Source organism: Acanthaster planci, linkage group LG09, assembly GCF_054643075.1.
Source record: "Acanthaster planci isolate LZ-2023a linkage group LG09, COTS_SCS, whole genome shotgun sequence".
Classification (NCBI taxonomy): Eukaryota; Metazoa; Echinodermata; class Asteroidea; order Valvatida; family Acanthasteridae; genus Acanthaster; species Acanthaster planci.
Genome location: NC_141785.1, coordinates 4,623,423 through 4,651,345, shown reverse-complemented (window position 1 = coordinate 4,651,345; position 27,923 = coordinate 4,623,423). Strand labels below are relative to the sequence as shown.

General features: G+C 41.0%; 3 protein-coding genes across 5 annotated transcripts in view; 2 read left to right on the top strand and 1 right to left on the bottom strand.

Moving 5' to 3' along the window:
* The first annotated feature begins 479 nt into the window (after positions 1-479).
* LOC110989046 (ARF GTPase-activating protein GIT2-like) lies at positions 480-25,989 on the top strand. Of its 3 annotated transcripts, none has more exons than XM_022253136.2 (19): positions 480-636; positions 1,539-1,675; positions 2,909-3,021; positions 3,889-3,987; positions 7,874-7,973; positions 8,687-8,773; positions 10,065-10,195; positions 10,770-10,864; positions 11,348-11,445; positions 12,482-12,554; positions 13,163-13,257; positions 14,196-14,319; positions 15,056-15,246; positions 18,879-19,028; positions 20,146-20,445; positions 20,990-21,069; positions 21,474-21,680; positions 22,232-22,295; positions 23,099-25,989. In XM_022253136.2, the coding sequence occupies exons 1-19, from the start codon at positions 582-584 to the stop codon at positions 23,294-23,296; spliced, it is 2,397 nt and encodes a 798-aa protein (XP_022108828.1). In that variant the 5' UTR covers positions 480-581; the 3' UTR covers positions 23,297-25,989. The 3 variants fall into 3 exon arrangements, with proteins under 3 accessions (XP_022108828.1, XP_022108827.1, XP_022108829.1); XM_022253135.2 differs by having other exon boundaries at positions 20,990-21,078; XM_022253137.2 differs by lacking the exon at positions 3,889-3,987 and having other exon boundaries at positions 20,990-21,078.
* zmat5 (zinc finger matrin-type 5) lies at positions 25,711-27,757 on the bottom strand. The gene is made up of 4 exons (XM_022253138.2): positions 27,532-27,757; positions 27,068-27,130; positions 26,699-26,770; positions 25,711-26,595 (listed from the first exon to the last, which is right to left on the bottom strand). The coding sequence occupies exons 1-4, from the start codon at positions 27,656-27,658 to the stop codon at positions 26,285-26,287; spliced, it is 573 nt and encodes a 190-aa protein (XP_022108830.2). The 5' UTR covers positions 27,659-27,757; the 3' UTR covers positions 25,711-26,284.
* Positions 27,754-27,923, top strand: part of hira (histone cell cycle regulator) — a 39,889-nt gene continuing 39,719 nt past the window's right edge. Inside the window, exon 1 of the mRNA XM_022253149.2 lies at positions 27,754-27,923. Within this exon, the coding sequence (XP_022108841.2) occupies positions 27,887-27,923 (37 nt within the window). The 5' untranslated portion in view covers positions 27,754-27,886.

The window sequence follows — 27,923 nt, the reverse complement described above, 5'->3', positions numbered from 1 at the left end:
ATCATTGATGTCTATGGGACTTTACTTACAGCGGTGCATCCTAATGATTCCTCCGGAATCCTGCTGGTTCTAAGTTGATGAGGAAATTAGCATATAACAGTACGTGACAACACTGTCACGTGATAAATCTTTGGACGACCATAGACCTGCTGTGTTTTTTCTCCCCCAGTAAACCAGATGCCCGTGGACGTGGTGGATATTTTGAATTTGGAAATGGAGTTTTCGATTTTACTTCGAAGTTGTCCTTGACAAAAGTCAGTGCCAGACAGAACACTGAGTATTGCTTATTTGAAACCAAGCTGTCACACGCGCGCACGATCGATCCGAAAGGTTGTGTGTAACATCATAAATGTCTGAATGTACGTGAAAATTAGAAAAAGTGAATGTGCATGCGCAGAGCTAAACCAATCACGGACCACAGGCACAAGCTAGCTACCAATCCTTGTGTGTAACAACAAGGACGGGGACCAGTCCATGTGTGGAATCCTACATACTAGGCCGCGCCGGCGCGCCGTGCACCAGAACTGTAAATCTGGGAGGGTATTGAGATTTAACTTCCGGCACACGGTACGGAGGCGAAAATGAGGGGAAAACAACGCGTTCCCGGGGAGATTTGCGCCGATTGTGGAACACCAGGTAGGAGAGAATCGTGGAAATAATATGTAGGATAATCAAGGATGGGTCATAATCGACCACTGAGAGAAATTGACCTTGATCTGTGGGTTGGTTTGGCTAGTTCGAGTTTCATTGTGTCATGTCCACTTTCCGGACGCAGACTGCATGGACAAATGCACCGTGTGTTGTTAGAGAGTTTGCAGAAACCAACCCGTGTTTGCAGTACAAATCATCTTGTCAGGCTTGTTGTTCAGACACTCAGCGGGGTAGGCTTGACATGCTTAGCCTAACATGTTAGGCCCATGTGCCATGTTTGGTTTTCTGATTTTTGCTTTGTTTATTGTTTAGTTTTCTTGTTTCTGTTTTTGGCATTTCTTGGGCCGGGGGGGGGGGCATACTAGTTTTGTGTATAGGCCCTAGACTCTAGAGACTAGTAAAAGATCCGCATCATTCATAGTTTTGAAAGCAACGCCAACAAGTTAACCATACTATTTTCCCAACCCTATTTTCCCTGTGTATGGAGCCATCTTTCTTCACTAAAGCACCCTTGAAATGTAAAATTAACAACTAAGAGCCACTCCCTTTTAACATGTTTAAGCTTGGTGGTGTTTATTGCTATGGTCCGATGCAGACTTTGTCCTGTTTTTAACTCAGACATCTGCTAAAAGGACACAGAAATTGGAGAGAATATTGCATTCCACTTCCACTTTTTATAATCATGCATGTATATCATCTCAATAAAGGTCTGTTATTGCAGAAATGCCAAATAGAGATGAATCTTGGACCGAAAACATTTCCAAGTTTGTCCGGAAAAGAAAATTTTCTTGATTTCCCTTAGACAACCACAGCAGTGGAGTCAGGATGCAACATTCTCTCTTCCCATCCATTGGACTTTACACTAAGTGTAAATTTTTTTCCATCAGATCCAGGGTGGGCGTCTTTAAATCGAGGGGTGCTGGTGTGCGATGAGTGTTGCTGTGTGCATCGTAGTCTTGGTCGCCACATCTCTCAGGTCCGGGCGCTGAACCATGGACCACCTTGGCCTAGAAGTCTCAGAGAGGTAGGTTGCTGGGTTCTCCCATGGTTGACAGTGTTCAAATAACAAAGGTTCATGAGTGATAAGGGTGCATTGCTTTCATGAGGTGAAAAAATGAACTGGACCATTTTCCTGAGGCAATCTGTCACCAAATGAAATTACTCTCACTGTAGCTCAAACGGCCAATAGTTATTGTTTGTTTTACACAGCAAGCGTCGTAAATAAATTAAGAAATAACCTAAATATCACTTGGATAAATCCTTAAAACCCCGTCTGAATAAATCTTTACATCATCTACCAGTTCAGACATTTTTTGTGATCTGGAATGGATAGAACCATTTATCTGATTGTGCCTGATGAATCGTGTAGTCCATTATTGCAATTTGAACATGTTGTGCATTTAGACGTGTAGTTCGTGACTTGTGATGGACTATCCACCAATTACATGACACAGATTTGGGGCATTGTGTGATGGGCAACTGGCTTTGTTTATATAAGGAGGACATACCTCAGTTAAGAAGCGTGATTTACAATGCATGAATGATTGCATTTTTAACCCTAACCCCCAGGCCTTTTTGCTAGGCACCATCCTCATTCCTCCAAAATCCTCCAATTTTTCTGGAATGTGTTCCTTTGAGAGGTGCTCACTGCCTCAATCCTTGAAAATCCTGCGGCAGGTTCTCTCATTGTGTTGATGCAGTGCGAATGGTATCTTGGAGGATTTCACACATAATGTAGGCATAAATTTATGCATGGCTGAACATAAGCAACACAAGGTCTGACCCACAGCCTCGAAACAATGCATCCTTCGCAATTGGCCACACAAATTTGTCATTCAACTTCAATCCTCCAAAGTCTGTCATATCCTCCCCCCAGGGATTTGGAGGATTGAGGACGGTGTGGGTTAATGTCGGTAAATCCATATGTGGACATGTATAGCTGTTGTCAACGAGTGGCTTTTTTCAATCTACCTTACACAAAGCAGATCATTTGCTTGTTACCCAGTCCACAGAAAATGGTTCTATGAGGCGTTAGTGATGGCCTGTAACATTAATCCATCACAGTGGAAATCAAGAGCGACTCTCAATATTTTTCGTCCATGAAGTCCTTTCACATCAGGATGCTGAACTGAGCGATACATCAAACCAAATTGCTCCCTTTGCTCCATCATAAACAAAAATAGCCTTAAGGTTCAACTTGTGGGATCCTATAACATTTTGGAAGCATCGTTGAACAAAAGATCTGTAACCTTTGCAGATGGTCTATGCACTTGTCACCAACGGAGCCAATTCGATCTGGGAACATTCACTCCTGGACCCATCGCAAGTCCGCAGCGGCAAGCGCAAACCTTCCCCCAAGGATCCCATACAGTAAGTCCAAAAAGAACCCCCTCCCCTTCCCCTTTTGAAACAAGCCTCAGTGCCCGTCTCAGACTAGCATGAGAATGGTGCTGTCCCTTCGTTGTCTTGCCATGTTCACTCTTGCTGATTTCAAGTTCAGTTTTTCATCTTGTCTCTTTGAGAAGTTTAGTCCATTTTTATTACAAGTTTTTGGATAATGCCCTTTTTTGGTGGGAGAGGATGAAAGTAGTTAACTTGAAATCCCCTCTATTCTGATCAGTCAGATTTCCCTCAAACATGTATATAAATTGAAACCCTGCTGTCTTTCCACAAAATTAAACCTGCTGAATATTCAACATGTTGTTATTGGCATCTGTCTACGTGTGTCAGTTTTGTTGGGCACTTTATAGCCAGCTATTCATGTGAGTTACAAACTTTTATGAGAACAGGCACAAAATTTGAAATTTTATGTGGTATTTTCTACAAAAGTAAATATTTACAAGAGTCATGTTCACATCAAGTTTCATAACCTTAACTGCTTGACAAACCCATGACAAGTTACAGTGCAGCCTGGATACAGGTTGGCCTTGAGCAAAAAGCAAGTTTTTTCCTGTACAGTTGAGTGCTCTGTCAATGCTGACATCTAGGCAATCTTTCCTCGTTGATTTGTTTCAAATCGTTAAGCAACTTACTTTTGAATCAGAATTTTGGTTCCAAATGGGATATTAGGTCGATAGGTTCCAGACGTGTTTGTGTTTTTGTGGAAATTGGAGGACTACATGTTGATCCCAGCTATTGTTGTCTCGTTGTTTGCTGCTTTTGTTTGTTCCTTGTCGATTGGGAATTTGTCTGTTTGTCTGCTTGTCTGACTGCATGTTTGTGCCACACAACACACAGTGCAAGGAACTGTGATATGGAATCGGGAGATAACTGGAGCCTCCTTCACAGCATTACCAAACGCCGATCGTTGACAAGGAACGTCGACTTCAATGCAAGGTTGTAATTTATCAAACTCTCTTTTTTCCCGTCCATGCGGCAGCCATTTTGTTTTGACCTCAAGACAGCGGTCAGTCTGCGAGCTAACAAAGTACAGTTCTTCCAGTTCACATGTTCAGCCGTGTCAAAATTGAGTGGCTATGGCTAGATGAAGCATGTGCCTATGGGAAGTGGCTGTAACTTCTAGCCAGCGACTTTCATAGGGACACATGTTATTTTCAATGGCACTCACCACTTTCTGACACGGCTTTAGTCTGTGTTTTCCTTTCTCGATTTATGTTCATGCACCTGCTGTGAGCTGGAAGTTCATATAATGCCACTCGTCACCTCTGAATTTAACTGTCCTGAGAATTTTTATTTTCTGTAACTCTAACTGTCCCACATTGTAAAGTCGTCTAAAATCCAGCATTAATTTTGCCATTGTTTCGGTAGAGTTGCATGAGTTCTGCTCATTGCGTTACATTGATGTTTTAACTTTATTTAGATGCACAAAATGAGCAGAGTGTTGGATTTGGGGCCATCCCAAAACATTTCAAGCGAAATTGACCAATAAAATCATCAACAACACAATCTTAGAAGTTAATTGTCAGACAAATACGGCATGATTATTTTTTTTTCACAGCAGCCTTTGTTAAAATATTTTATGAAGACCCGTTTTCAGGGATAGGGGAAATCCCACCTGCATGTCAATGCTTTAACCTCAAAGATAAGGAAATCATTTAAAATGCTGACATTTCTTGTCCTTCTAATTAATTTCCTTGTTCCTAGTGGTGCATGAGGTCGACCTCATCTTTGTATGTTAATGTTTTTCCTGTTTTGAGCGTCCCTCTTTTTTTTACGCTGCTGAATCCAAGAAAGTTGGAGCGTGTTCCAATGCAGAAAAATCTTCTTGCAGTAGTTTGAAATGCCTTTTATATCCTGTCAGATTGCCATACTTTCCATCATTCCATGGGAATTGGATGGCTCAAGAATTTTGAAGACAAGAACGTAGCCTTGGCATTGGTTCATATCATAAAATCATGCTACACTAACTTTTGCCATATCCATCAAAATCCACTACTAGGATTTGAAGGGTTTTGAAGGATTGAGGAAGGCAGACCCTAGTCACTAAATAACTTTAAAGGGGGTTTGAGCTCTGTGAACAGGTTAAATGCAGAATATTAGCCACTGAGTGGATTTAGCGGAATTTAGGAAGTTTATATGTACTTGCAGAGAGTTTAAAGTTACACACAAAGAGTTTTTGTTTTTGGAAACCCCTTTCTACCGAGTTCAAACAGAAAATGATAAAGTTCCTCATTTCTGTACTTGGTATCATCTTCATTTTAGTGTGCACAGTCCCCCGACTCCTTCCCACACAGCACATGGTTTTTACGCTCATGGTAATGATTAATATGAGATGGCATCTGGCCACAAATTGGGTTGCAAATTAGAATAAGCCATTTCCATCCGCTGTCACCTGTCAGGCTGAAGCCGTCAACAATACAATATGTGTACGTGTGTCTTTCAGGGTTGCATGGGAGATTTGATGTCTTCATTTTGAATTGTTACCCAAGCCATGACTCACATGATATTTTGCAAACCCTTGTGCCAAAGCTTGTTAAATCATGAAAAAAAAGGGACAAGCATGGGAACCGACTGAGGAATAGTACTACATTGAATTTGCCGTCCACTGGTGACTGTCCCTACAGTGTACTTGCATGTTCATTGGAGGGCTCTTTGGAGTCGTAACCACAAATTGGTTCGCTTGTTTCTTGTTGTTGGATTTCTTTAAGTCAAGTTTTATGGGGCAGGAATTACCGGCACACATGTGTGCTTGATGGTGAGCTTCAGGACTGAAATCCCCCCAAAAAAATCACCACAGAAAAACCTTGAACAAATTCTTGGTTATGACTGCCGAAAAATGAAGCCTCGGATGGAACCCAGAACAGATGCACACGTACACATGTAGCTGAACAACTTCTACCGCGACAAAACTAACAGTTCATTTTTTTGTCCCGACAATTAATTGCAATTAATGTGACAGACAGAGAAAAGGTATGGCCATATTAAGGCATGGTGTTGCTCCCTGAAAACAGGGAGGTTGTTCCCGTTCTCTGTTGTGGTTTCATGTAAACTAGAGGTTTTAACCACGAGTACAAGCATCTTGGTACTGTCCATTCATCACAACTCTGACATGTAAGTTATTTGCAGTCTCAGCAACTCATGAGGGGAAAAAGCTGTGCTTCAGAAGTGGTACCACCATCAAGAAAGTTTTAGTTATTTAAATATTGAGATCTTGTGTTGCTTTTTTTTTTGGTCTAATACACTTCCTATCTGCTAATACACATGTACATGTATTCATATGTTAATTAAGTGACGATGGTAGAAATAACACATGAACACATTAAGCACCAGTCTTCTTGTTTTATTTTACTGCTTTTTTATTTTATGCTTTATGGTTTGTTTTTGTTGCTTGAAGTTTTGTTACATTTGAAAGCAAGATACCGGTATTACCGAACCTTCCCAAGATTATTTCAATTTTCGGTTCATGTAACTTTAACAATGACTCGTACCTGTAGGTCATGCTTTAAACTGTATGATATTCTGTGAGTTTGAAAGGTTAGAATGCATCTTTACACTGTGTTGTGTACAACTGTAAAGTTGAGTTGTGATTTTTGGTGCAGTTGTCAAGTACATGTAGCTTTCAGAGCAAAAAATAACAATAATCACACTGTCATTTTATCGAAGTGTTCCATATCCTGTTCATGTTGTTTAATCAAAATGAGATGCAAATTATGAAATATTTTGCATCTGATGACATAGCAGCTAGTTAAAGGCTTCTGCTCGACTGCCCTATTTAGGAGGGGCACAGACTCGTCGTTTATTTTTCCAAGTTTGGCGGCTGGCACGGTCAAGGTTTGACTGGTATTTATCACCCCATCCATGACTGTGTTCCTATGGCAATGGGCAGTCCATGTTAATTGAGTACTTCCTCTTTGCCGTTTAGATAATAATTCCAACTCCAGTGTGCTGTTCAGATTGGATTGTCTTTCTTAAAGGAAAAACAACTTAAAAAATTACAGGCTTAACAACATCATGGAAACAAAAGCATGTTAAAGACTTTGTGAAATAGTTTCATAGAACGCTATCAAATTTAAAAAATCTGCATCATCAATGCATACATCTGACAGAAATATTAAACTTTAAGAATGTTTTCAATGCATCAAGAAAATATGTAAAGGTTTTAATCGATATTCCAGAAACCTGTTTATTCCTTAATGTATTTTTATATTTTTTGCACTGCTTGAATTAGAGTTAACATGAGTGCAAAGAAGACTGAAAAAGTTTGTAAAATTTGAGGGGAATTTTTTTTCTTGGATTTGACTTTGTCTTGGAGTTAATAGAATGACCTGCAAAAAATCTTGAAAGGTCACACATTTCTAACCTTGACTGAGGAATACAGCTTAGATATGCAGAGCTCAAAATACACCATGTATCAGCTGTTAATCCTCTAATCCCCATGGTAATGACAACCAGGTCCGGCCGATCCAATCAGGAAGCTTTGGAAAGTTTCTTCTAAAGTTGCATACTTTGACCTGACAAGAAGTTGGTGGATCGAGGGTTGCAGATCGTGGGCCAAGAATGAATTTGAGGAGGGTAGTCCAGCGGAAAGGTGTCCATTTGGCCACTCTTTCCTGTTCTTAATGCCTCACCAAAACTATTATCAAATACTCAAATTAATGACCAAATACGAGCTGCTTAGAAACAATGATCAATCACTTTACAGAAAGCACATTATCTCTTGAACCTCCTCCAGAAGAATTTCCCATTCCGTAGTAATTGCATAGTGTTTCTTCCTGCTCCTGAATTGGATGTTCTATTTTTTTTGTCTGTACTGTTTTAACAGTCCTTCCAAGTCAGAGTTCATTCGTGCCAAGTACCAGCGACTGGATTTTGTACTCCGACTCAAAGAAGAAGACGGTTCCAGTGTCAAGGACCTTAGTCAAGTAAGATCAAATGTCACTCCAATTGACCTTTCATATCTCAGAAGACTTTAAATGATGATCTACCAAGTGATTTGATTTTTGGTTGTTTCTTAGTTAATTTACTCGTGGTCAGTAAAGAAAATTGACTCCAATTGTCAGTTAGGTCATAGGTCATACTAGTCTTTACTTTTAATAATTTGAGCTGCCGTGCAAATTTGAAATGTTAGTTTTTTGCATTTCCTTGTTTTGTGTGATTAATCACTGAACGATAAAAGTGTTCCAACTGGTCAGGAAGATATGCTGTCTTCTTGACTGGTTTCTGCCCTTTCCTGTCATATTTCAAGCATACAGTACAGGGAAAGAGAACCAGCCAGTTAAGTGGTTGGCCCTTTTATCACAAACACTGCTAAACCCCCCCCCAAAAAAACCCATTTATCTGACATTCAAAAGAACAGTGTTTTTAACGTACTGGTTTATTGGATTTGTTTCTTGGAATGCTTCAAATAGCCATGTGAGATTGAGTCTTCCCAAGGCTGATTGTTGGATGCACCACACCCTTCAAACTTGACCTCTGCTTAAAAGGTTTCTGGTCTGACCCATGTCAAATAACCTGGACAGCCGTGCTTGAAAACAGATCTTCCATTTTTTTTTTGCTTTGACAGGTTTAAGAGCACAGACCCTCCCCCAGTCTACTTTTTAACGATCCATACTTCCTTTGTTTCCTCCCCCTGCAGCAACTCCACTCCAGCGTTCGGACAGGCAACTTGGAGACTTGTCTGCGCCTGCTGTCCCTCGGTGCGCAGGCTAACTTCTACCACGTGGTAAAGACGTCTGGACGGATTTTGTTTTGCTTTCATTTGCCTCGACGAAACAGTGGCCAGTTTGAGTTTCGCTACTCTAGGGGTAGTGGCAAAGGTCGGAAATATCAGCTCACATGTGACTCATGGTGGCTGGTCATGAATAGGTCAAATTCCTAACTATGGCCAGTTCCGTTGTCCTTGGCTCCGTATTCTACCATTCAGAGAAAATTATCGTGTCGGGCAAAACAGCCAACATTCAGCCAGCGCCCATTTTTGCAATCTATTTCATGTTGGATTAATTTCTATTTGCCAACTTTAGTGAAGTTGTTTATTCCACATTATCCCAAAATGGTGTCAGCCTGTTACCACGGCAACATGTAGCATTCCGTGGTTCTTTGCACATTCCAAATTTCCCTAGAAATTTCTTTAAAAGAGGGACACTGCCAACAAAAGAAACAGCACTTGAGTTTAGGCCCCATCTTAACTTCTACTGTTTGACACAACAGGATATGTTGTGAAAAATTCCTTCTAAACCATATCAGTCTGTTACCCACAAAATTACCCTTTGCAATCAACCTGTCCGACATGTGTCTCCCTGTGATTGCATGCTCTGTTCACGCAACAATTGCCCTTCGTTCAAAGGAGTTTATAATTAAACCTAACAGTCCTCAACTATGTCAAAGTGTTGGAGGCCTGTGGACTGCTACTCAAAAATAAAAACTTTAAAAAAAAATTAACTTATGTCTTGCTGTTGAACAGCAAATGTACATGTGTTTCAGTGTCATACTGGAACTGGTTATTGGGAGCAATATTTGGCATTAGATTGGTTAACATTTTAGTATACACAACAGCTTCCCATTACGTAAAGCTGCTCTGTGGATTTACGCGCAAAGCAGAGAAGAGCTGGGCACCGGTCATGAGCAGCATGCACTGCATGCTGTCCTGGCTGGTAACCCATTTTTTGGGCTGTATTTTGTGTGGTGTAGAAGTGCTGTAAAATTGATCCCAGTTCTTTGCCTAACAAAATAGTCTGCTCTTCCCCTCTATGAACAAAGGTGTAGATCTACGGGTGGGGGATGATGGAATTGGGGTGAAATTCTCCCCCCACTCTTTAGGGCATGGATGGCCCTAGGATAATCCATTCCCCATCCCCCAGATAGTGACATTGTTCTATTTAAGATGAACCTAAGGGGCCAGTCTTTAATCTTAAATTCAGGAGAAACTGTCTCATCAAGTTTACTTGCAATCATTCCTGATTTTCATAGCCCCAGTTACGCTGTAACATTTGCCATTTTTTGATCTCCGTTTTTAGGAGAAAGGCAACACGCCGCTCCATGTCGCCAGTTACTCTGGCCAGAGCTTACAGTGTGAGCTCCTCATGGCTTACGGGGCTGACCCAGGGGCAATGGACATCAATGGGCTTACGCCAGCCGACTTAGCTAGGTATGTGTAAGTCGCCTTCATTTTGATGTTAAGCAGTCCTTGAAATCAGAAATAAGCAGCCGACTTCTTGAAACTTTGCAAAAGCTTTAAAGCAAGACGTTTGTGACAAGAGCTATGCATGGTACTTATGATCAATTTCAAGAAAAGTTTCATAGCTGCAGTGTTTAAATATTTGAAGCATCTTGGACAATGGGATTTCAGCTTCTACAACAGCTATGGATCATGGTGCTGCCATGTTTGTCTTGTTCCCCGTAGACCGATTGGCAATAGTAATACAACTTCACATGCTGATAAAGAAAACAGACTATTTTTCCTTACAGCCTCAGTTTGGTTACATTGCCTTGAATGATAGAAAAACAAGGTGGCTACCCTATGATAGAAGTCTATTCCTTAGCAGTTTGGTAGCAGTTAGCCTGAAAAAATTCTGCTGGGATCAAAATGCCATGCTCAGTTTGGAGTTGTACATTTCATGTAACTGTAGTCTACATGCAAGAGAGTTTGTATACAAATTTATGGAACAGGTGTCCAGAGGAGCTTTTTGTGTGTGTTTATGTGCTTTTGTTTTTTACTTCAGAGAGGAGGGTCACTTAGAATTGGCGGAGCGCCTAGTTCAGTGCCAGTACGAGCTGACCGACAGACTGACCTTCTTTGTTTGCAGTAAGAGACCAGGTCAGTTCATTCCTAACCTTCCCAGACCCTTCAAAATCCATCAAGAAAGTTTAATGTGATAAGAAATGCGATGAGGTCATTCAATAAGTGTTGGGTCAAGTGTGTGACAATTTTCTGTCCCAGTCACACCTGACCTGTTTATTTGACAAGGGATATCATTAATATTGACTTCAAAATATTTTTATTTGTTTGGCAGGCAATTTGCATTATATGTAACCACTTTTGAAAATTAAAGAATTTGTACTGAACTCATAAGATCATATGCCAGATGTGATAGGGACAGAAAAAAACTGGACCCAAATTAATTAGTGCAGTACTCTGTAGACAAGCCAAAGTTTGGGTATGGCTGGCCACGGGAGAATTCCACGAGCTAGAAGTCGTATCCATTTCCCACAGACGTGTTGCTGCCAAGGTATTTTTTTTAAGAGGCAACCCATCATGTGGCAGTATCGTGTGCGTTGATTGGTCTTTATTCCTTTGCAGATCATCTTGCCGGCCAGCATTTCTTGATCCCTGAGATGGCGGATAGTTCCCTGGATCGTTCCGAGGCTGCCGAACAGGCCAGGAAGAAACTGCAAGCCGTAAGTTGGATACACAAAACAAAACAAAAAATCTCCAGAAAATTAGGGTTTTGTTCCCATTCACAAGCGACATCCGTGTAGTCGATAAGAAACTCAAATATATCTTGCTTTAAATACTGGCGTCGTCATGGCCATAGGGCGTTAGCACAATAAGCCATTTGCGAGTTAAATTTGAATAAAATCTGGTGCACTGAGTTATCTGACTACACATAAACAAAACGATTTGAATTCCTCAGACTAAAGACACTGTTTCTATACCTCGGGGCAAGCTTTTGCATAGTGACCACCATCTCTGGAATGGACTGGTTCCTTTGTGCCCTTCTTATCCACTGAGAACAGCGTATTGTTGCAAGGCGTCTCTTATGTAACTAAGCAAAAGCTTGCCCCGAATCATGAGGTATAGCAACAGTGGTTTTAGTAAGGAGAATTCAAGTTGTTATGTTCACATGAATTTAAAGAACTCAGTGTACCAGATTTGGGTCAAAATTAACTCGCAAAAGGCTTATTCTTTGCCAGGATAGAGGTCTGAATTATTTTTACTGAGAGTAGGTTGTGTTAGCTCTGTGCCAGTTTCCAAATGTATTCAGAAGAAGCCTGTTTCTGGTTAATTGAGTGGGACTTCAATCTGTATATCAGTGTTGTGGTTAAGTCTGAGTCCTAGTCCCAGTCCAAAAACTCTTGAGTCCAAAAATCCAAGTCCCGCAAACAACCAAGTCTTTGTCCGCATTTGTCAAAGTGGAATGGAGTGCCGACTCACTCCCCCAAGTTTACGGCACCTGGTCCCCATAAAGAAATTGACCTGAAACTTTTGTGTATGAAGAACTCAGCAACAGTGCACATAGAGGTGACTGACCGCTGAAGCACAATACGTGTTCTGGCACTCTGATTGGAGTATGCAGTTTTTCAATGATTTCCCGTGCTGTAAGAAGTCTAGAAATATGATTTCCACGTGCATTCAGGGCCTACCACATTGTACCGGTAACTCTCAGAACATCAGTACATTTTTCGTGATCCTTTTGGTCACATTTTCCTACAGCTGAGTAATCACTTGTTTGAGGAACTGGCCATGGATGTGTACGATGAAGTCGACAGGCGGGAACTGGATGCGAGTAAGTCGGCATGCAGTCTGACGTTAAGCAAAGACTACAGATTCTCTTGTTGGCCATTCAGAAAGTCACACAACCCAAAAGGGGCGGTGATTGCTGATTCTGGTAGCGTCCCACTTGCTGCACACACACCCAAGTGTGTATTTGCCTGCAACTGGGGACCTCCTATTGTTCCTCTTTTGTTTGTACTTTAACTTTTTAGAAGACCACCCATATGTTTTGTACACACTTGTCAATCGGGGACCCTCTGTCAATCGGGGACTTTATTGTCCTCTATTGTTCAGGGTCCCCAATTGAATGCACGCACACACACACACATAGCCAACTTGTATACCATTAAAGCTTAATTATTCTTCTGACCCCGAAACATAATACCACAAACCCTTCGTAGCTCCAAAAATATAACTTTACTTCAATCCCGTGAAACATACCTCTTACCCTAGACAATGAGGACACCCAGTCCGGTGAGAAATAACGATGGGTGGGCTGTCCAACCTCTTACATCCGCCAGGACTGTATTGCTGATGTATTTAGCATTGTTGAGGTTTGCTGTGTTTTTCCTTATTTCATACAGTGCCTCTTTCTTCCGTTTTTTTTTTTTGTATCAACAGTTTGGTCGTCGCTTCAGAAACCCAATTTTATTGGTGCCGACAGGACAGTTCTGTTCCTGCCGCTCAACCCGGAGCTTTCCTCAACAAGAAATCAGGTTTGCCCAACTTTTTGTTTTTTTGGTTTTTTTTGTCAACCACACCAATTTTGGGCAGTGCTGTGAGATAAATGATCAGAACTGTGCAGCAAGCATGTGTTTGTAAAGTTTTTCTGATGTGGGCCACCATTTTAGGGTTCATAGGATTGTGGAAATAACAGAGGTGTCTTTATAAATTTAAGGTAGTTGAATTAATGGATGTGTCGTGATTAAAATTAACCACATGACCATGGCTTTCTGGAACATATTTTCTGTTTGTATGTTGCACCACTTGTATTTGCTTTTTTAGGTCTGAAAAATCACAGAAAGCCTCATTTTGTTGTGGATTTTGGTAGATTTGTTGGAGCCAGTTGATCTCAGTCAGAATTTTTTGCAGACTAAAAAGTCCATAGTTTTTCTTGCATATCTTCACACATCGAGGGAAATAATGATTCTGTACCATAAATGTACGTTGAACAAGTATTCATTTAAATTTTGTAAGAAGAAAATGTAAATTAAGCCGTGTTATAGTTTTTGGGATCAACTCGCTTAATCTATGAAAAATTGCATATTTTACCCAAGTTTGGTCATTCTATAAATTCGGTGTCCAAAAGTGACATTTTTGTGTCCCTGTTGTGCCTGACCTGGGAAATTTGATATTAAATGTCATTGATTCTGACTTCAAACTACTTTGGTTTGGCATATCATTTGTATTACTTTATGACTCTGGGAAATTACAAATTTTGTTTTGAACTTAACAAAATCCTGTGTCAAATGTGACATTTGACCTGAAAAATGTTGGACCTCAAATTGACTTGTACGGAAAGACCTATTTGTAACTTCCCATCTACTGTTCATACTTGTACACGTATATACAATTTTTTTGTCTTTCTCCGAAATTTCAGTTAACTGTTTCAAGAAACTGCTTTAACTTTTAGAACATCTCTACTGGTTTCCAGGGTCGTCAGAAACTAGCTCGGTTCAGTGCCCGGGAGTTTGCTACACTGATCATTGACATACTAAAGGAGGCCAAAAGAAGACAGCAGGGTACCCTGTCTCTTACAAGGCCCTCAGTGGATAAAGGTATGCATCTCATACAGTAGTCAGGTACCCAAACGTAAAATATGTTTGGAAGAGTTATACATTTCCATGAATGTAAACTTAGAAACTAGAGAAACTTTACTATTAATTGCATAGAAACTGAAGTGAAGATTTATAGTATGATCAATGATTGTTTTAAGTTTGTATTCAAGGAAGATCCTTTAAATAAACTCTTTAAGATAGATGGTCAAATAATTTGATGAATGTAACTTTTCTGAAATGTACTTGGAGTTTAACGTTATTTAGTCTTTTTTTACCACTACTGTTTGAAAATACCTTTTACATTGTATGAAGTAAGCAACAGGATTTGACTTGCAAACCTTTGAGTTTGGAAACTTCTACACCAATAAGTTTGCTTTCAGCTGTAAATGAATTATTTCTAAATTAAGGATAATTCCTCTGGCTTCATTTTTGTCTCCTACATATGAAGCAGGTGATTTTGATATCTGATAATTTTCCACACTTTTCATTTCCAGAATATTACGTGAATTTATTTGAAGTAAAAACATTGACTGCAAGAAGCTTTGTTTGGCAGTTACAGGCAACAAAAGTTGTGAAATGTGGATTTCTCATTGGCGCATTGGTATCATTTTCCAGATAGCTTAAAATTCTTAAGCCTTGTTTTGGAATGGTGTGCTGCATGGATCTTTAATATAATTGAATGCTTTTTAATAATTCAGTTTATGGATTTGTTGTAAATTACCATTCTCCTTTCCAGAGACTGTTGAAGTCCACAGGGCTCCCCCGCCTCCCATCCATGAGAAACCCACCCTGGACAATCAAAACGTCTTTGACGACAACGAGCCCCTCTACGACAGCGTGGCATCGGACGAGGATTGCGGGGACCTGTCGGAGGGGAGCCGCAAATCGGACCAGAGAGGCCTGCTCAAAGAGGCCCTCAAACCACGGGTGAGTAGCATCCGGATATCCGTCTGTCTGTTCATCTGTCTGGCTGTGTTTCTGATTTGCCTGCTAATTTTCAGTCTGACAGCATGCCTAAGAAACTGTCTTAAAGGTGTTCTGTACATGGCCCGAAAGCAAAACGTGAACACGAAAATTGTGACGTCGGATCAGGTATTTGTACTGGGAATTCACAAAAGTTGAACACATTTCTACTTGAGCATATTTCGGTGCAGATGTTTAGTGACATCCAGATTTGCTTTGCTTTTGCATTGGCCTGAAGTTGTTTCCGGCCTTTATTCCGATAATCGGCGTGCTAGTTGCAACCTCGGTTAATTTTTCAAACTTGGTGGTCACAAAAATTCTGAAGTGATATTGTCGACGTGTGCATAGAGTCCATATGGAGAACATATACATGCAAGCACATATTTTGTTGTTTCACTATATCAAAAACCAAACAGTTTAGAGCATTTTGAAAACTTTAAGAGGCAAAGGAGGCCATTATGTAATTTTATTTATATACATTGCATTCTAATATTGAGAGTTGTACAGCATTTTGAAGTTAATTTTTGTGGTCTTATAAACGGCACAGTTATAGCAATGCCATTCATTGTAGCAAGGTCTCGAATTGTGCTCTTAATGAGAACAACCCAGTCTTTGAACTGTTTGTCTTGTGTTACGTGCGCCGCACTACTGTCTGCATAGCTCTCGCAACTGTGTGCCGCGTTGTTTTCAACGGATATCATTAATTAGACTGTCAGTGAAAGGCCTGTGATATTTGTAGGGAAGGTTGGAGGAAAATGTGTAACGAGACAGGGGAAAGGACATTTCCTCTTGTGCAATGTTAATTGCCAGCTGAAGCCCCCCCAAAATAAATACTCAGCATGCTCAGGATGTGTCGCCTTGATCTCCCTCGTGCAGTCAGTCTGAAAATGTTCCTCCCTAGAAATTTCTGATTAAAAAAAATTGATTTGTCTGGACTAAAGATGTAAGGCTTTTTCTTTTTCCTTTTTTTTTTTGAAGGGTGGGGTTATTTAATGTAACATTAATCAGCTGACTTGATCAGACACACACATCAATGGAGCTTATCAGTAACTTCAAATGTTAGGCATTGGTTGAGATTTTAACTGTGCACTCCCAAATGCCCTGAGATCCATCAAAAGGCTTTTGTAAGATTCTGTAGGGTTGAGGAAGGTACATCTTAGCCAGTGTCATATTGATTAGATTTGGTGCCTCTTGAGAGTCAAAATGCAGATGGACCGTGCACAGTGCTAGATTTAGGGGATTCCCAAGGTTGCTGTAGAATTGTTCTTGGAGTTGGCGTTACCAGTAGTTGATTCTCCTTGCCTAAAGTACAACCATCTTGGCTTTATAAAATTTGATTGGAGAAGACCTTTTCTGCCTCTGTTTCTCATCCCCTCTGAAGAAACCTAGCTATTTGATTGGTTAAATAAGTCATCAATTTGGCTGATTTGTCAGCGGTGACCAAAATTTCATACGACAAGAATCAGCATGTAATTGGCATTGCCAGCTCAGACCTGACCTCCCAGGTCTCCCCATCCAGGCACATCGCATGCTGCTCAGTGGAAATTTCCCCGAGTCGGGGTCTTGTGGCATTGAGGGCGAGTTATTCTTAGCTGGTCACATTATGTTGGCTTATTAGCCATGAACACGTGAATATGAATGTGTTGCCATATCTGCACTTGTAGTGTGTGTTGTACAAAACCGTTCAAAGAATTCCTACCGGTAGTTCACTGTGTGGACTCTCGCACTTGGAAAAAATTGTGTCCCGAAAATTCCTAATATGGGTCCAGAAGTGGGCAGAATTTCAAGGTCGTCTAGGAAGAAGGTAAAGTCAGCTCAGTCACGTTGTGATTTGTATGGATTTTATCAGTTCTGTTTTAGAACCAATACTGATTATTTTCTAATGTTGATGTGGAGTGATTTCTGAGAGGAGACGTGTTTGCAGATTTCACTGTCAGTCAGTCAATTAATCAGTGACCAACTGGAGTGCTCTGAGTGTTTGATTGTCTGTGCTCAATTCTAGTCTTTTGAAAATTTTGAAAATATTGAAAACGCAGCTAAGTAGTTCCTGTTTAACCAAAAACTTGCTCTTTTTCACAGATGAGAAATTCAAGTCCGACAAAAATTTCTCTGCACTCTAGGGCTGTGCCGAATATCCGAATATAAACCGAATATTTAATCGATTGTCGAATCTTCGAATAATTTTTGTATAGTCAAATGCAAAATTCTCAAAAAGGAAGGGAAAATTTTCTTTTGTTTTCAATGAGAAAATTCACTATGGAGGCTCGTTTCAAGCAGATTGAAATGAAAAGCATCAGAAATTTTACAACAATTTAAAAGGTAAAATATTCATTAAACAATTTGAAAGGAATAGAAATTTTCAACAGGGCAAGAAGTCTTGTTCATCACTTAAATCTTGCTAAATTATGGCTGGTGATACTCGTAGATGTGAGAAGCTATAATATTGATCTTAATGTACAATTGTGTGTGTCATTGCAACTGACTTTGAATATGGTTTGTTCATCAACAATACTGCCGGCCGGTGCAACTGAATATTTGGATATCCGATCAATTGAAAGTTGAATATTTGAATAGTGATTTATTCGAATTGACTCAGTCCTACTGCACTCTGCAGAGTTGTAGGAAGCAAGCCATTTCAAGGCTCTTACTAATCAATCACAAGTCATTAAATCTCAAGTCAAATTATAAGGTATTCAAAGAAATTGTGGAAGATGCATTCCTTTCAAGAGGGAATTGATTCACATGTGACCGCATTGCAAACTTTGAGAAAAAGTGCAGAGTGGCTAGACGCAGAAGTGCCCACTCTCTTTCAGACGCGTCTCATTTTTTACAACTGATTCTTTCTTTTAATGCCAAAAAATGAACTGGGGTATATGAAGGAATTAATGAAATCTGATCGTGCTGTTTAGGATAGCAAAATGATTCAAGCCTCATTTACTTCAGTGACAAACAGATCAAATCTGCATGAAGAGACTTTGCCCTGCAGTCAGTTGCATGAAAGGTTCTTGCTCATTTGCCACGCCTACAAATTAACTAATAATGTTCAAGGCATCATTCAATTTCCTCGGCGAGTCCTGTGACTTCCTCAGCTTGCCTTCAGGTTTAAGACAACTAAAGAGTCTGATACCTCACTATATGTGTACAATGTACATGTGTATATGCACTTTGTGTGGTGAAACACTTTACCTGTTGAACTACGTCAGAGGTTACTTACAGCATTAGGTGGTTTGGACGTCGTCGTTGGATTTGTCGGGGCTGTACGGTCAGTTTTTGTCACCCTAACATTTTAGGGTTGGGAAACCTGGAATGGATTTGTTGTCATGAAGCTGTAATATAGATGGCGTATATTGTTATAACACATTGCGTTCTGTGAACTGCACTGAGAAAGCGTGGATATATTGTAGAACTCGTGGCGACGTATATTTTGTGAAGTTTGCCGTGCTTGTTGCCCATCATTCCCAAGAGTCTCAACTTGAACCTGATGTGAGCGCTAAAGTTAGACTTGAATTCCACTTCTCTCTCTATTCACGGTTGCCATGGTTAGCCGTCTCCAATTCAAACATTTTGCTCCATTCCAAAATCATTTGCCCTCCCAGGGAGGCAGCTCGGATAATTCTGATGAGCCAATCACGCTCAAGGAGTACCTGCAAGTCAAGAAGCAGTTGGTGTCTGCCGAGGCGAAGGTTTCACAGCTCCTGGCGATGAACAAAGAGCTCAACCAAGACGTGCACATGTTGCAGTCAATGGTAAGCGGCACCAGACGGACAGCAAAAAGGACAGTGACAATGACAGTTTCCATCATGGACATTGACATGCAATACAACTTAATGGTTGTAACATGTTGAAATAATTGTGGGGACGAATAATGGCTCCAAAGGACATACTGACCATAGCTTGTGTACAAACAGTGACAGACGTGTACACATAGATCTGATGGCTTTCACGTCAAAAAGTGACGGTACCACTAAGTGACAATGACAGTGACAACTAAACTAAACTAGGCATTGACTCTTACAGTGAAATTTTTATTCTCAAATACAGGCATTTCACAATAGCGCGCCTCCGAGAGTTTGCAATGCGTTGACCAATCACAATACACAAAATAGGACGACCCAGTGCGCATTTGAAAAGGGTTGACAGATTTCATGCATTGTGATTGGCCAACGCGTTGCAAACTCTTGGAGGCACGCTATTGTGAATCGCCTATATTGTAGGTTTCGTGAAAAACATATTTATAATGTTATTGCATTGTACCTATATTGGGGTAATTCCAGAAATTAGGGGTCCAAAAGTGTGATATATTTGTGTCCCTGTTATATCTCACCTATGTTATTTGATATGGAAATATCACCAGAATTGATTTCAAACTATTACTTTTTAAGAGAATTTGCATTAATTCATCACTCTTTGAAATTAGAAAATGTGTTCTGAACTTACAAAATCATATGTCAGATATGACGGGGACACAAAAAAAATGGACCCTTAATTTCTGGGATGACCCATTTATCAAAGCATTCGACTCAAGATGAATCTGTTGTCAACAATTTTTATATATTAATTGACCAATGAAACTTTTCTTGTGAAGATGAACTTGTCTCAGGTGTAGTTCCTTGCCTGCTTTGAAACTCGGATTACCGAAGAAATTATTTCTAACTTTGTAATGTTCATCATAAAGTTGCTCCAAAATATTCAAGATAATGTTCTTCTGGCAAGATTTTACATAATTGAAAAACACTTGCCTTCTTTTTTTTTTAGCTTGTTGGTCTTCGTCTACAAACTGAAGTCCATTGTTGCATTTAGCCCATGATCGAAACTCTGATTTCATCTATGCTGAAGTGGATCTTAAAAATTCATATTTCCCAGGTGGACAAGTTGAAGGAGGAGAACGAACAGCTGCGCGCCATCCAACGTCGCATGGACTTCCCCCAGAAGACCCACGACCTGGAGAGCTTCCAGGCCGAGTCGGCTGGGAACATCAACCGCTCGTCCCGGGGCTCAGGTCGACCCATGTCCATGATCGAGTCACGCTCCCACCAGAGGCCGTTTGGCATGTCATTGGACAGCAAACCCCTCACCGCGACCCAGGAGAAACTAACAGAGGGGAAGAGTAGGGTGGCCAACATTAATTTGCCGCCAATATCAGACGATGCCGATTTGACAGTGGTATGGGAAATCATCGATGCAATATTCCAGTATTTCAAAGGACTTATGCTTGCTCTTGTGCTCTTGTACCTAGTCTGTGCCTTTCACATACAAAAGCTGCTATTTCCTATCTGACAAGATGACAATTATACTACAATGGCAGAACACTCGAACGCATTCCAAGACTTGATTCACGCATGCATTTGGGAAAAATGGCAACACCCTTTCGGTCGAGGAACGTAACATATGCAAACCAGCATTAGAGTGCAGTGCCACCACAGTTCTGGTTCCTATTATTCTGGGTGCGGGATTGGCCAGTTGAAGACACATGTTTTGCTTTGTTGCAGTGCATTGTGGGAAAAATTTGCCAAACTTTGTTCATTTTGTACATAGGGATGGGAATGGTACAGCATTCTTGGGCTTTAGAACCTGCTCACATTTAAGTTGGAATTTTGCTGTGAACATTTAACAAAACTGGCACTCTCGGTCACGAGTGGTTTAAATTCATATTTTTCTGTGAGTATTAAAGTAATGTAGCTGGTACTCCGACACTGTGTGTTAACAGGCAAGCAGGAAGGAAGACAGACCAGTTAGTCAGACGGACAGCGATTATGACAATGCCCAGGCGCAACCCACCGAAACAAGGTCAGTCAGGTATGGTTAACAGTTGACTGCTTGTAAAAACACATGTGTTTGAGTGTTGATTTTGTCCAACTCTTTTCAGTATTCTCTGCAGTTTCACCAGAAAAAAACAAACAGAAAATTATTTCTCATATTGAAACAATTTGTTTCAAAGTTCTGATAATGAAGGGTACCACCGTTCCGGTCGGGAACAAGAGACAGCAAAGCTGTCCCTTGGTGGGAACTCACCAATTAGGCGCCCCCGGCTCCATGATGGAACCCAATCCTACCAACCAACCTGTTGGTTCTTCGCCAGTGAGGAGGTGATTCAAGTCCAGGTGGATTTTCTGGGGTCAGAACAGCCAGTTTTGTGTCCGTCAACTTCTTAACGAGTGTGGTTTACGCATGATATTTTATTTCATTCCAAGCTCAAGCCAGCCAGACACGGCCAATGCCCCGGGATCCCCGCCTGTTTCGAGCTCCCCAACGGCTGAGCTGTCCCCCCGCAGCGGAGAGGGTGGGGACGGGGCATCGGACAAACCCCCCACCCAGGAGGATGTGGTGTCGGCCACGGACAAGATCACCAAGCGGATTCAGACTCTGCTGGGCGTGGCCACGGAGGGCAAAGTTGAAAGGTACATCTTGATAAATAGTGAAAAAGTAGACATTTTTGCCACAAGAAAGTGAGATATATAATTTTATTACCTGTTAATCAACTGTTACTAACATGGGTAAGACAAGATAAATTCTATTGGAAACCCCTGAAATTGGGTGGAAGCCATGGGTGGACGGGGGTTCCAAAAACGGACCCCAAAATTAAAAGAAAAAGAGTGGACGATGATATATTAATCCATTTTATTTCTGTTTCTTCAGAAAGCATGTTAATAGTCTCAAATACATGCATAAAAGGTTACGTGATACAATTTCCAAAACAAGTTTGGCACCTTGAAAATTTGGTTCCAGATTCCCATTTACTTTGAAATCGGTACTTTTGATATTTGACAATTTTTCTTCCTCAAGTTTTCTCATTGATAATTCAAAGTGAACTGGCGCAAAAGTTTCGTCTGAAGAGATCTTTGGTAGTTGGCAACTCATGAAAGTCGCCATGTTCTGAATGTGTCAGAATATTCAGTTTGCCTTGTTTTTTTCTCTTAATTAGAGTTCCTTTCTTTCTGTGTGATTTCAGTTTTGCGCCCTGCTCAGATCAGATACGGTCAGCTGTGAACGAGATGGCCAATCTGTTTCCAGAGGTAAGACAGTCAAAATCAAAGTACGCTCTTTTTTCCTTCAGCCACCTTCTGTCAAATTCTGTTACCTTTGATTCCTAACCCCAGTGGCACATCTTTGGGTTGTTAACCACTTCCTACCTGGTGGGATTTGCATATGTGGGACTAGTCACCGGGCGATTTTCAAGACTTTCCATTTTCAAAATTCTTAGGAAATTCATAACTTCCTTTACTGGACTTTTACACCCACATGAATGACTGTCTGGTGGCTACTCTAATCTGACAGGCAACCTCCATTGACACCCGAGTATTGCAGCCAGGCCTGCTGCCCAGTAAAGAGAGCCCAGATTGTGCGGTGTGGCGTAATTTCCTTTGTTCCCAAAATTGGCCCAGTGCATTGCAGAATGGCAGTGGTGTCTTTTCAAATGCGGCCAGATTAGCATGCAGTGGTACTGTATTGCTCATCGCTGGAGTGCTGGAGCACTTTTGTCCCCTCTGATAATCCACGGGCCCTGAATTCCGCAAACAGTAGTATACTGTTTCAAAACAATGATAGATTACCTCTGCTAATGCCAACTGAAACATGGCAATTCCCAGCAGCTTGGTCTTTTGTTCCGAGTATTGTCTCTTGTTACAAGGCCCAGCTCTTTTGTCTGATTTCGGGCACCCCAACGATGTGTATAAAGCCAACGTCTCTGGTACCGGGCACCCTGGAGGCGAGTGGTTTAACGCTGCTCTTTGGCTATCAAAAATAGAAAAATCAAAGGAGAAAAGTGGAATTTCTTTGCTCCACTGTCTCATCTTCATTTGCGACCTTGCTTCTCCAGAAGCACCGCACCGAGTCCGTCAAGACCCCTCTGCGTGTCCTGGTCTCCAGCGCTGCGCGCCTCCACACGGAGTGCAAGAATGCTGTGCCCTCCGACCCCAGTGTGACCCCCGACCTCCAGCGCCTGACCCAGGAGATCATCGCGAGGGCCTATGACATTGCTAAGTCGGCCAAACAGCTGGTAACCTGCTTCCAGTGACCCAGACAGCTGATGTCGGGCCATATCCACACAGCTCTAAGTTCCAAATTGCTCCGCACTGTGCAAAAATCTGTGCATAGTAGAAAAACCTGTCATGCAAATAATATTGTGTCAGGTTCTTAGGCAATTTTTGCCAAGCCAAAAATTTGGCTTTATGGCACTGTTTTCTGCATATTAAGGCTCAGTGGAATTGGGCCAATGGAATGTTGCTCAGACCAGTTCTCCTGTAGGATATTTTTAGGGACACCCTGGGAGTTTGGGGAAGTTTGTGTTTGTGATTGTTTTTGTGAAAGCGGTTACGTGATGTGAAATCAGTGTAAAAATTTATCTTTTGTAATACTTTTGACTTGATATTTTCAATAATTTCAATTAGCAGGATACTCACGCTAAATTTGTTTTGTTGAGTGTGGCAAGGGATATCCAATTTGTTCATTGGTGAATATTGTAGCAGTGTAATACTCCTTGTTGTAGCAAAAAGTAACACTGCATTTTAGCTTTGCTACTTCCATGCCACACAAATATTGCTATACATGTACCTGCTACAACAACTGATTTGATTGGACACCTTGTTGTCAGGTGACCGATACAGCTGAGGTCATTGGTTGATGGCTGCAGCTTTTCATTTAGTTTGTTATGAGGCTGATGTTTGTACTTCCAACTGACAATAGGCCGTGAGCGAACTACTTGGCTGCGGCTAGAGATGATGCACGAGTCTGTGGTGGTGGCTGTAGCCGGTGCCCATAGAGTCATGTGAGATTTTAAGCTGCGGCCAAGTGATTCATACACAGCCATATATGAGCTGGCCGCTTTGAAGGACTTACAAAATTTTACAAATTGTACATAGTACTTTCTGCCAAAGAATGCATGTTTTAAAAGGTTCACACAAAGACTAGCTACGAAGACTAGTTCATCTGAAATGCATTTAGAAATGATTGTTTAGTACAGCTTTTGGTATTAAAATCAACTGTAAAAAGATTTTTTTTCAATTGAAGATCCCACCTAAAATAATGGTAGTTTAGTTACAGAGCGTTAATATTTAATCTGTACATGCACTGGGTATGCATATTGGCTGCGCAAACTTTTCAAGAACCGATCTTAACCAGATCAGAAGCTATTTCTTACACATCTTGAACAGTGAAATGTTCTCTGCATCAACAGTACAGGTGTGCTTTGGATTTCTGATGTGTGTCTTTCCCCTTTGCTCTGGATGACTGCCACTACCACACCTTTGTGTGGGCATTAGTGCATACCACACATACAGTCTATTCACCATGCAGCTGCTGGTTCAATGGGGTCTGCTGCTGGACAGAGCCCCCCATTCATGGCATGCCACAGCCCAGCAGTCGTGGTCAAAATAATCCTGCCGTGAAGGGGTTAAGCCGTTGTCAAGTGTTCATGTCGAATGAAATGCCAACATCTCACCTGCATTCATATTTGAGCTGCTTTGTAAGCCATGCATGCTGAGGAAAATCCGAGTTGGGTATGGAAAAGTTCAAACACTTAACTGGCTGGACCACCTGACCCATATTATATCGAGAGTTTGCATGGCTGCCATCTTGCAGGCCAGTGCTTTTGTTCCACAGAGTATGCACAAAGGAGACATCCCTGTGAAACATCAGAACTGCATTGCAAGATGGCTACCATGCAAAGCCTCTATTAAACGCAACCTCGTACGAAAGCCTTGATTTGTTCTGGGCACATCAAATATCCATTGAACACACAGTTCGGCCTTTTACAAACAAATGTTCATTACAGACAACAAACAGGGCCAATAACACAAGCAGTGTTTCCCCACGGTTAAGAATTTCTGCAAACTGTTTAACATCCAAAAAACGTTTTACACAAGTATGTGAATACAAGCTACTATTAGAGTGATACAGTACAGTACTTCATGCTCTTATGAAGTTTCTGTCCCCCCAGTGTAGTCAAAAATAGATGGAACAAAGTCTACATACCAGGTTTGACATAGAAATGGACGCTGATTTTTTTATTTCAAATCAGGAATCCCACCGGTTTCAATCCAGTTTTAACTGTCATGTTGATAACACTCAAAGAACAGGTTGCAGAGTGCTAAAGACATGGCGAAAATTAAATCAGGGAAGTACATTGAACGTGATAGTAATTTGACCATATTTTGCATCATAAAGAGCGCTGTTATAGCAATCCTGTAATATTATAAGCAAATGTTGAGGGTCCCGATCTGTTGAATTCTTTTCTTTTTGACTTGTCCAGTCCCTTTATAACAAGGTTCTAGCCGTACCAAGGTAAATAGGATGGTTCCAGCAACCTGTGTTGTAGATGTAGTCGACTGTACATATATCCATATTAAATAGTGGTCATTTCTGTCATTTAGACGATTTCTGCTATGTAGTAATGAAATTTAGTAGAAATGATATTCAAATATCCAAACTGTATTTTGTTGTGGAAATCACTTTATTGCTTACCTACACATGAATCAATTTCCATTAGATGGACAAATGACGATACAGGAATTTAAATACAAATATTTGCTGCAGAAGTAGAAACTAGAGGTTTAACTTTTTTCGACACAAGTATCAAGTACATTTCAAACGTTACTTTTCCAATTTGCCATTTTCTTCCATATTTATTGTAAACACGGTTTTCTTCTGCATGCCACTAGCATTACAGCACTTATCAAGTAAAATAAATTTGATATGTCATTGGCAAAGTTAGTCCGTTTTGTTGATATTTGTCTTGAATGAATTTCGGCTCAGTCGTGGGTTGTTCACAGCTTTTGAGAACGACTTGATTTACCCTGAATTTTTAAACAGTGTATTCTCTCAAACTTGGCCAGTTGGTCTATGAAAACAATGTTCATTCTTCTCAACTGTTGCATCGTCCAATAAACAATTTTTCCTAAGCCTGTTTCCGTGGGTGGAGTGGTAGATGATGGAAGATCAGATAAGCAGCTGGTTGTTGAATAGAAGTATGTGTTGGCTGTTAAACAGGACGTCTTCCTTCACCTGTTCAACCCCACTCAACATCTTTACCTCTCATCACACATTCCACAGAGGGTGGGATGAGAGATGGTGGAAGATTAGGGATGCCCTGCAATGCAGGTGGCAGACTGAATGCCATCACACTGTCCTCAGCTGATGCATCCTTTGGCATTCCTCCCTCTGTTTCCTGCCTAGTCTCTGCATCAGTCTTTCTAGGCCTCTTCCTTGATCTCTTTTCCAACCAATCTTCTACAGTTGGATTGTCTTGTAATCTTCCTCTTTCGGCCTGCTCTTTTTGCCTCGTCTTCTCAAAGTCCTGTTGCTTCCTCTTCTCAATTTCTGAAAAACAAAGGAAGAAAAGTTGATAGGTATTTAAAAGCACAATCACACAAATGCTTGAATGTAACACACAAAATACAATGTGAAATTTTAGAATACAAACCAGCAAGGAGTTCTTGTCTTCTCTGAGGTGTCAGATGTGAGAATCGGCAGTTGTGACCAAACATACATTCACCTGTAAACAACACAAAATATATTTTCTAAATTCCGAGCACTGATAGGATGTGGAAACAAAAAAGCATGTACGTGGCAAAAGAATCCGTCTCAAACACGGAAGGCTATAAGTATTGCGTCTGTGAGCAAAATCGAAATCCATGAGTGATGTACAGTGTACAAGGTTTTTCTAGATTGCCTCAATGTAACTGCACACCAACTGAGGAGTTGATCCTTTTTCAAATTGGGAAAAAGGGTGTCAGGAACGAGTGCGCGCTGTTGAATGGATGCCATAAGAATATAAAGCAAGGAGTTTCACCTGATTGGTGAAATCGCTGGCATGGCCTCTTTGCTGATTCCTCTGCTAAAATATCTTCAGGATCTACAAGGGGGAAATACAATCAAAAATTAACCATGCAGTGCAAGACTGGCCCTACCCCAAGAACTGTGGGGTCCAATGTCTGCTCTGCTCCCATGGAGCAGTGCGGACGTCGGTCCCGACCATTCTGGGCTAGACTAGACCTAGGTAGCTTAATTACATTTCAAGACTGTATCCAACATGCATGTCCAACAAGAAAGTTTCAATAAGTTGCTTCAAATAAGTCGAGTCAACTCATGCAAGTGGTGAAAGTAATTTTAAATTCCCTGAAATCGGTTACATGCAACGGTGAAACTCCATGTAGGCCCTACATGTAAACAGCAGCAGGCCCCCTGGGCCTTCCGAGCATGCACCATGCATGCCGTGATCAACAAACATGACAAAGGAAACACGGGAAAGCTGACCTTTATAAGCGAGATAGTGAATTTTCATCCGCGATTGATGCTGTACTCCTTGTACGTGTTTCTTACGATTCTGCGCATTATCTGCAAAGGATTTATCACAATAATCACAATAATAGCGTCTGCCCATGTTGTGACAAATGTTTTTGCGGTGTCTGTTCCCTCGTCCGCGAAAAGTAATCTCGTAATTACGTACGTACGGCCGTACGTACGTAATTACGAGATTACTTTTGACGTGCGCCCTCTGTTGACGATATAATTGACAGCTTCAATTGAAAGATGGCGGCTTGCATACTCACATGTTGACATTTTTGGGGGTTTGTTTTGGTCGAAAAGCCTATGAATTGATCGTATCACCATGAAACTTCTCAAACCAACGTGGGTGAATCATGATG

What these genes read in the sequence shown, in the direction of transcription:
- LOC110989046 (XM_022253135.2), top strand. Translation starts at nt 582, where the DNA reads ATGAGGGGAAAACAACGCGTTCCCGGGGAGATTTGCGCCGATTGTGGA. An exon ending in CAGGCGGGAACTGGATGCGA is followed by an intron (nt 12,555 to 13,162) that starts GTAAGTCGGCAT and finishes TTGTATCAACAG; the next exon opens with TTTGGTCGTCGCTTCAGAAA. An exon ending in TGCACATGTTGCAGTCAATG is followed by an intron (nt 19,029 to 20,145) that starts GTAAGCGGCACC and finishes CATATTTCCCAG; the next exon opens with GTGGACAAGTTGAAGGAGGA.
- zmat5 (XM_022253138.2), bottom strand. Translation starts at nt 27,658, where the DNA reads ATGGGCAGACGCTATTATTGTGATTATTGTGATAAATCCTTTGCAGAT. An exon ending in TCACTATCTCGCTTATAAAG is followed by an intron (nt 27,131 to 27,531) that starts GTCAGCTTTCCC and finishes TCCCCCTTGTAG; the next exon opens with ATCCTGAAGATATTTTAGCA. An exon ending in CCAGCGATTTCACCAATCAG is followed by an intron (nt 26,771 to 27,067) that starts GTGAAACTCCTT and finishes TGTTGTTTACAG; the next exon opens with GTGAATGTATGTTTGGTCAC.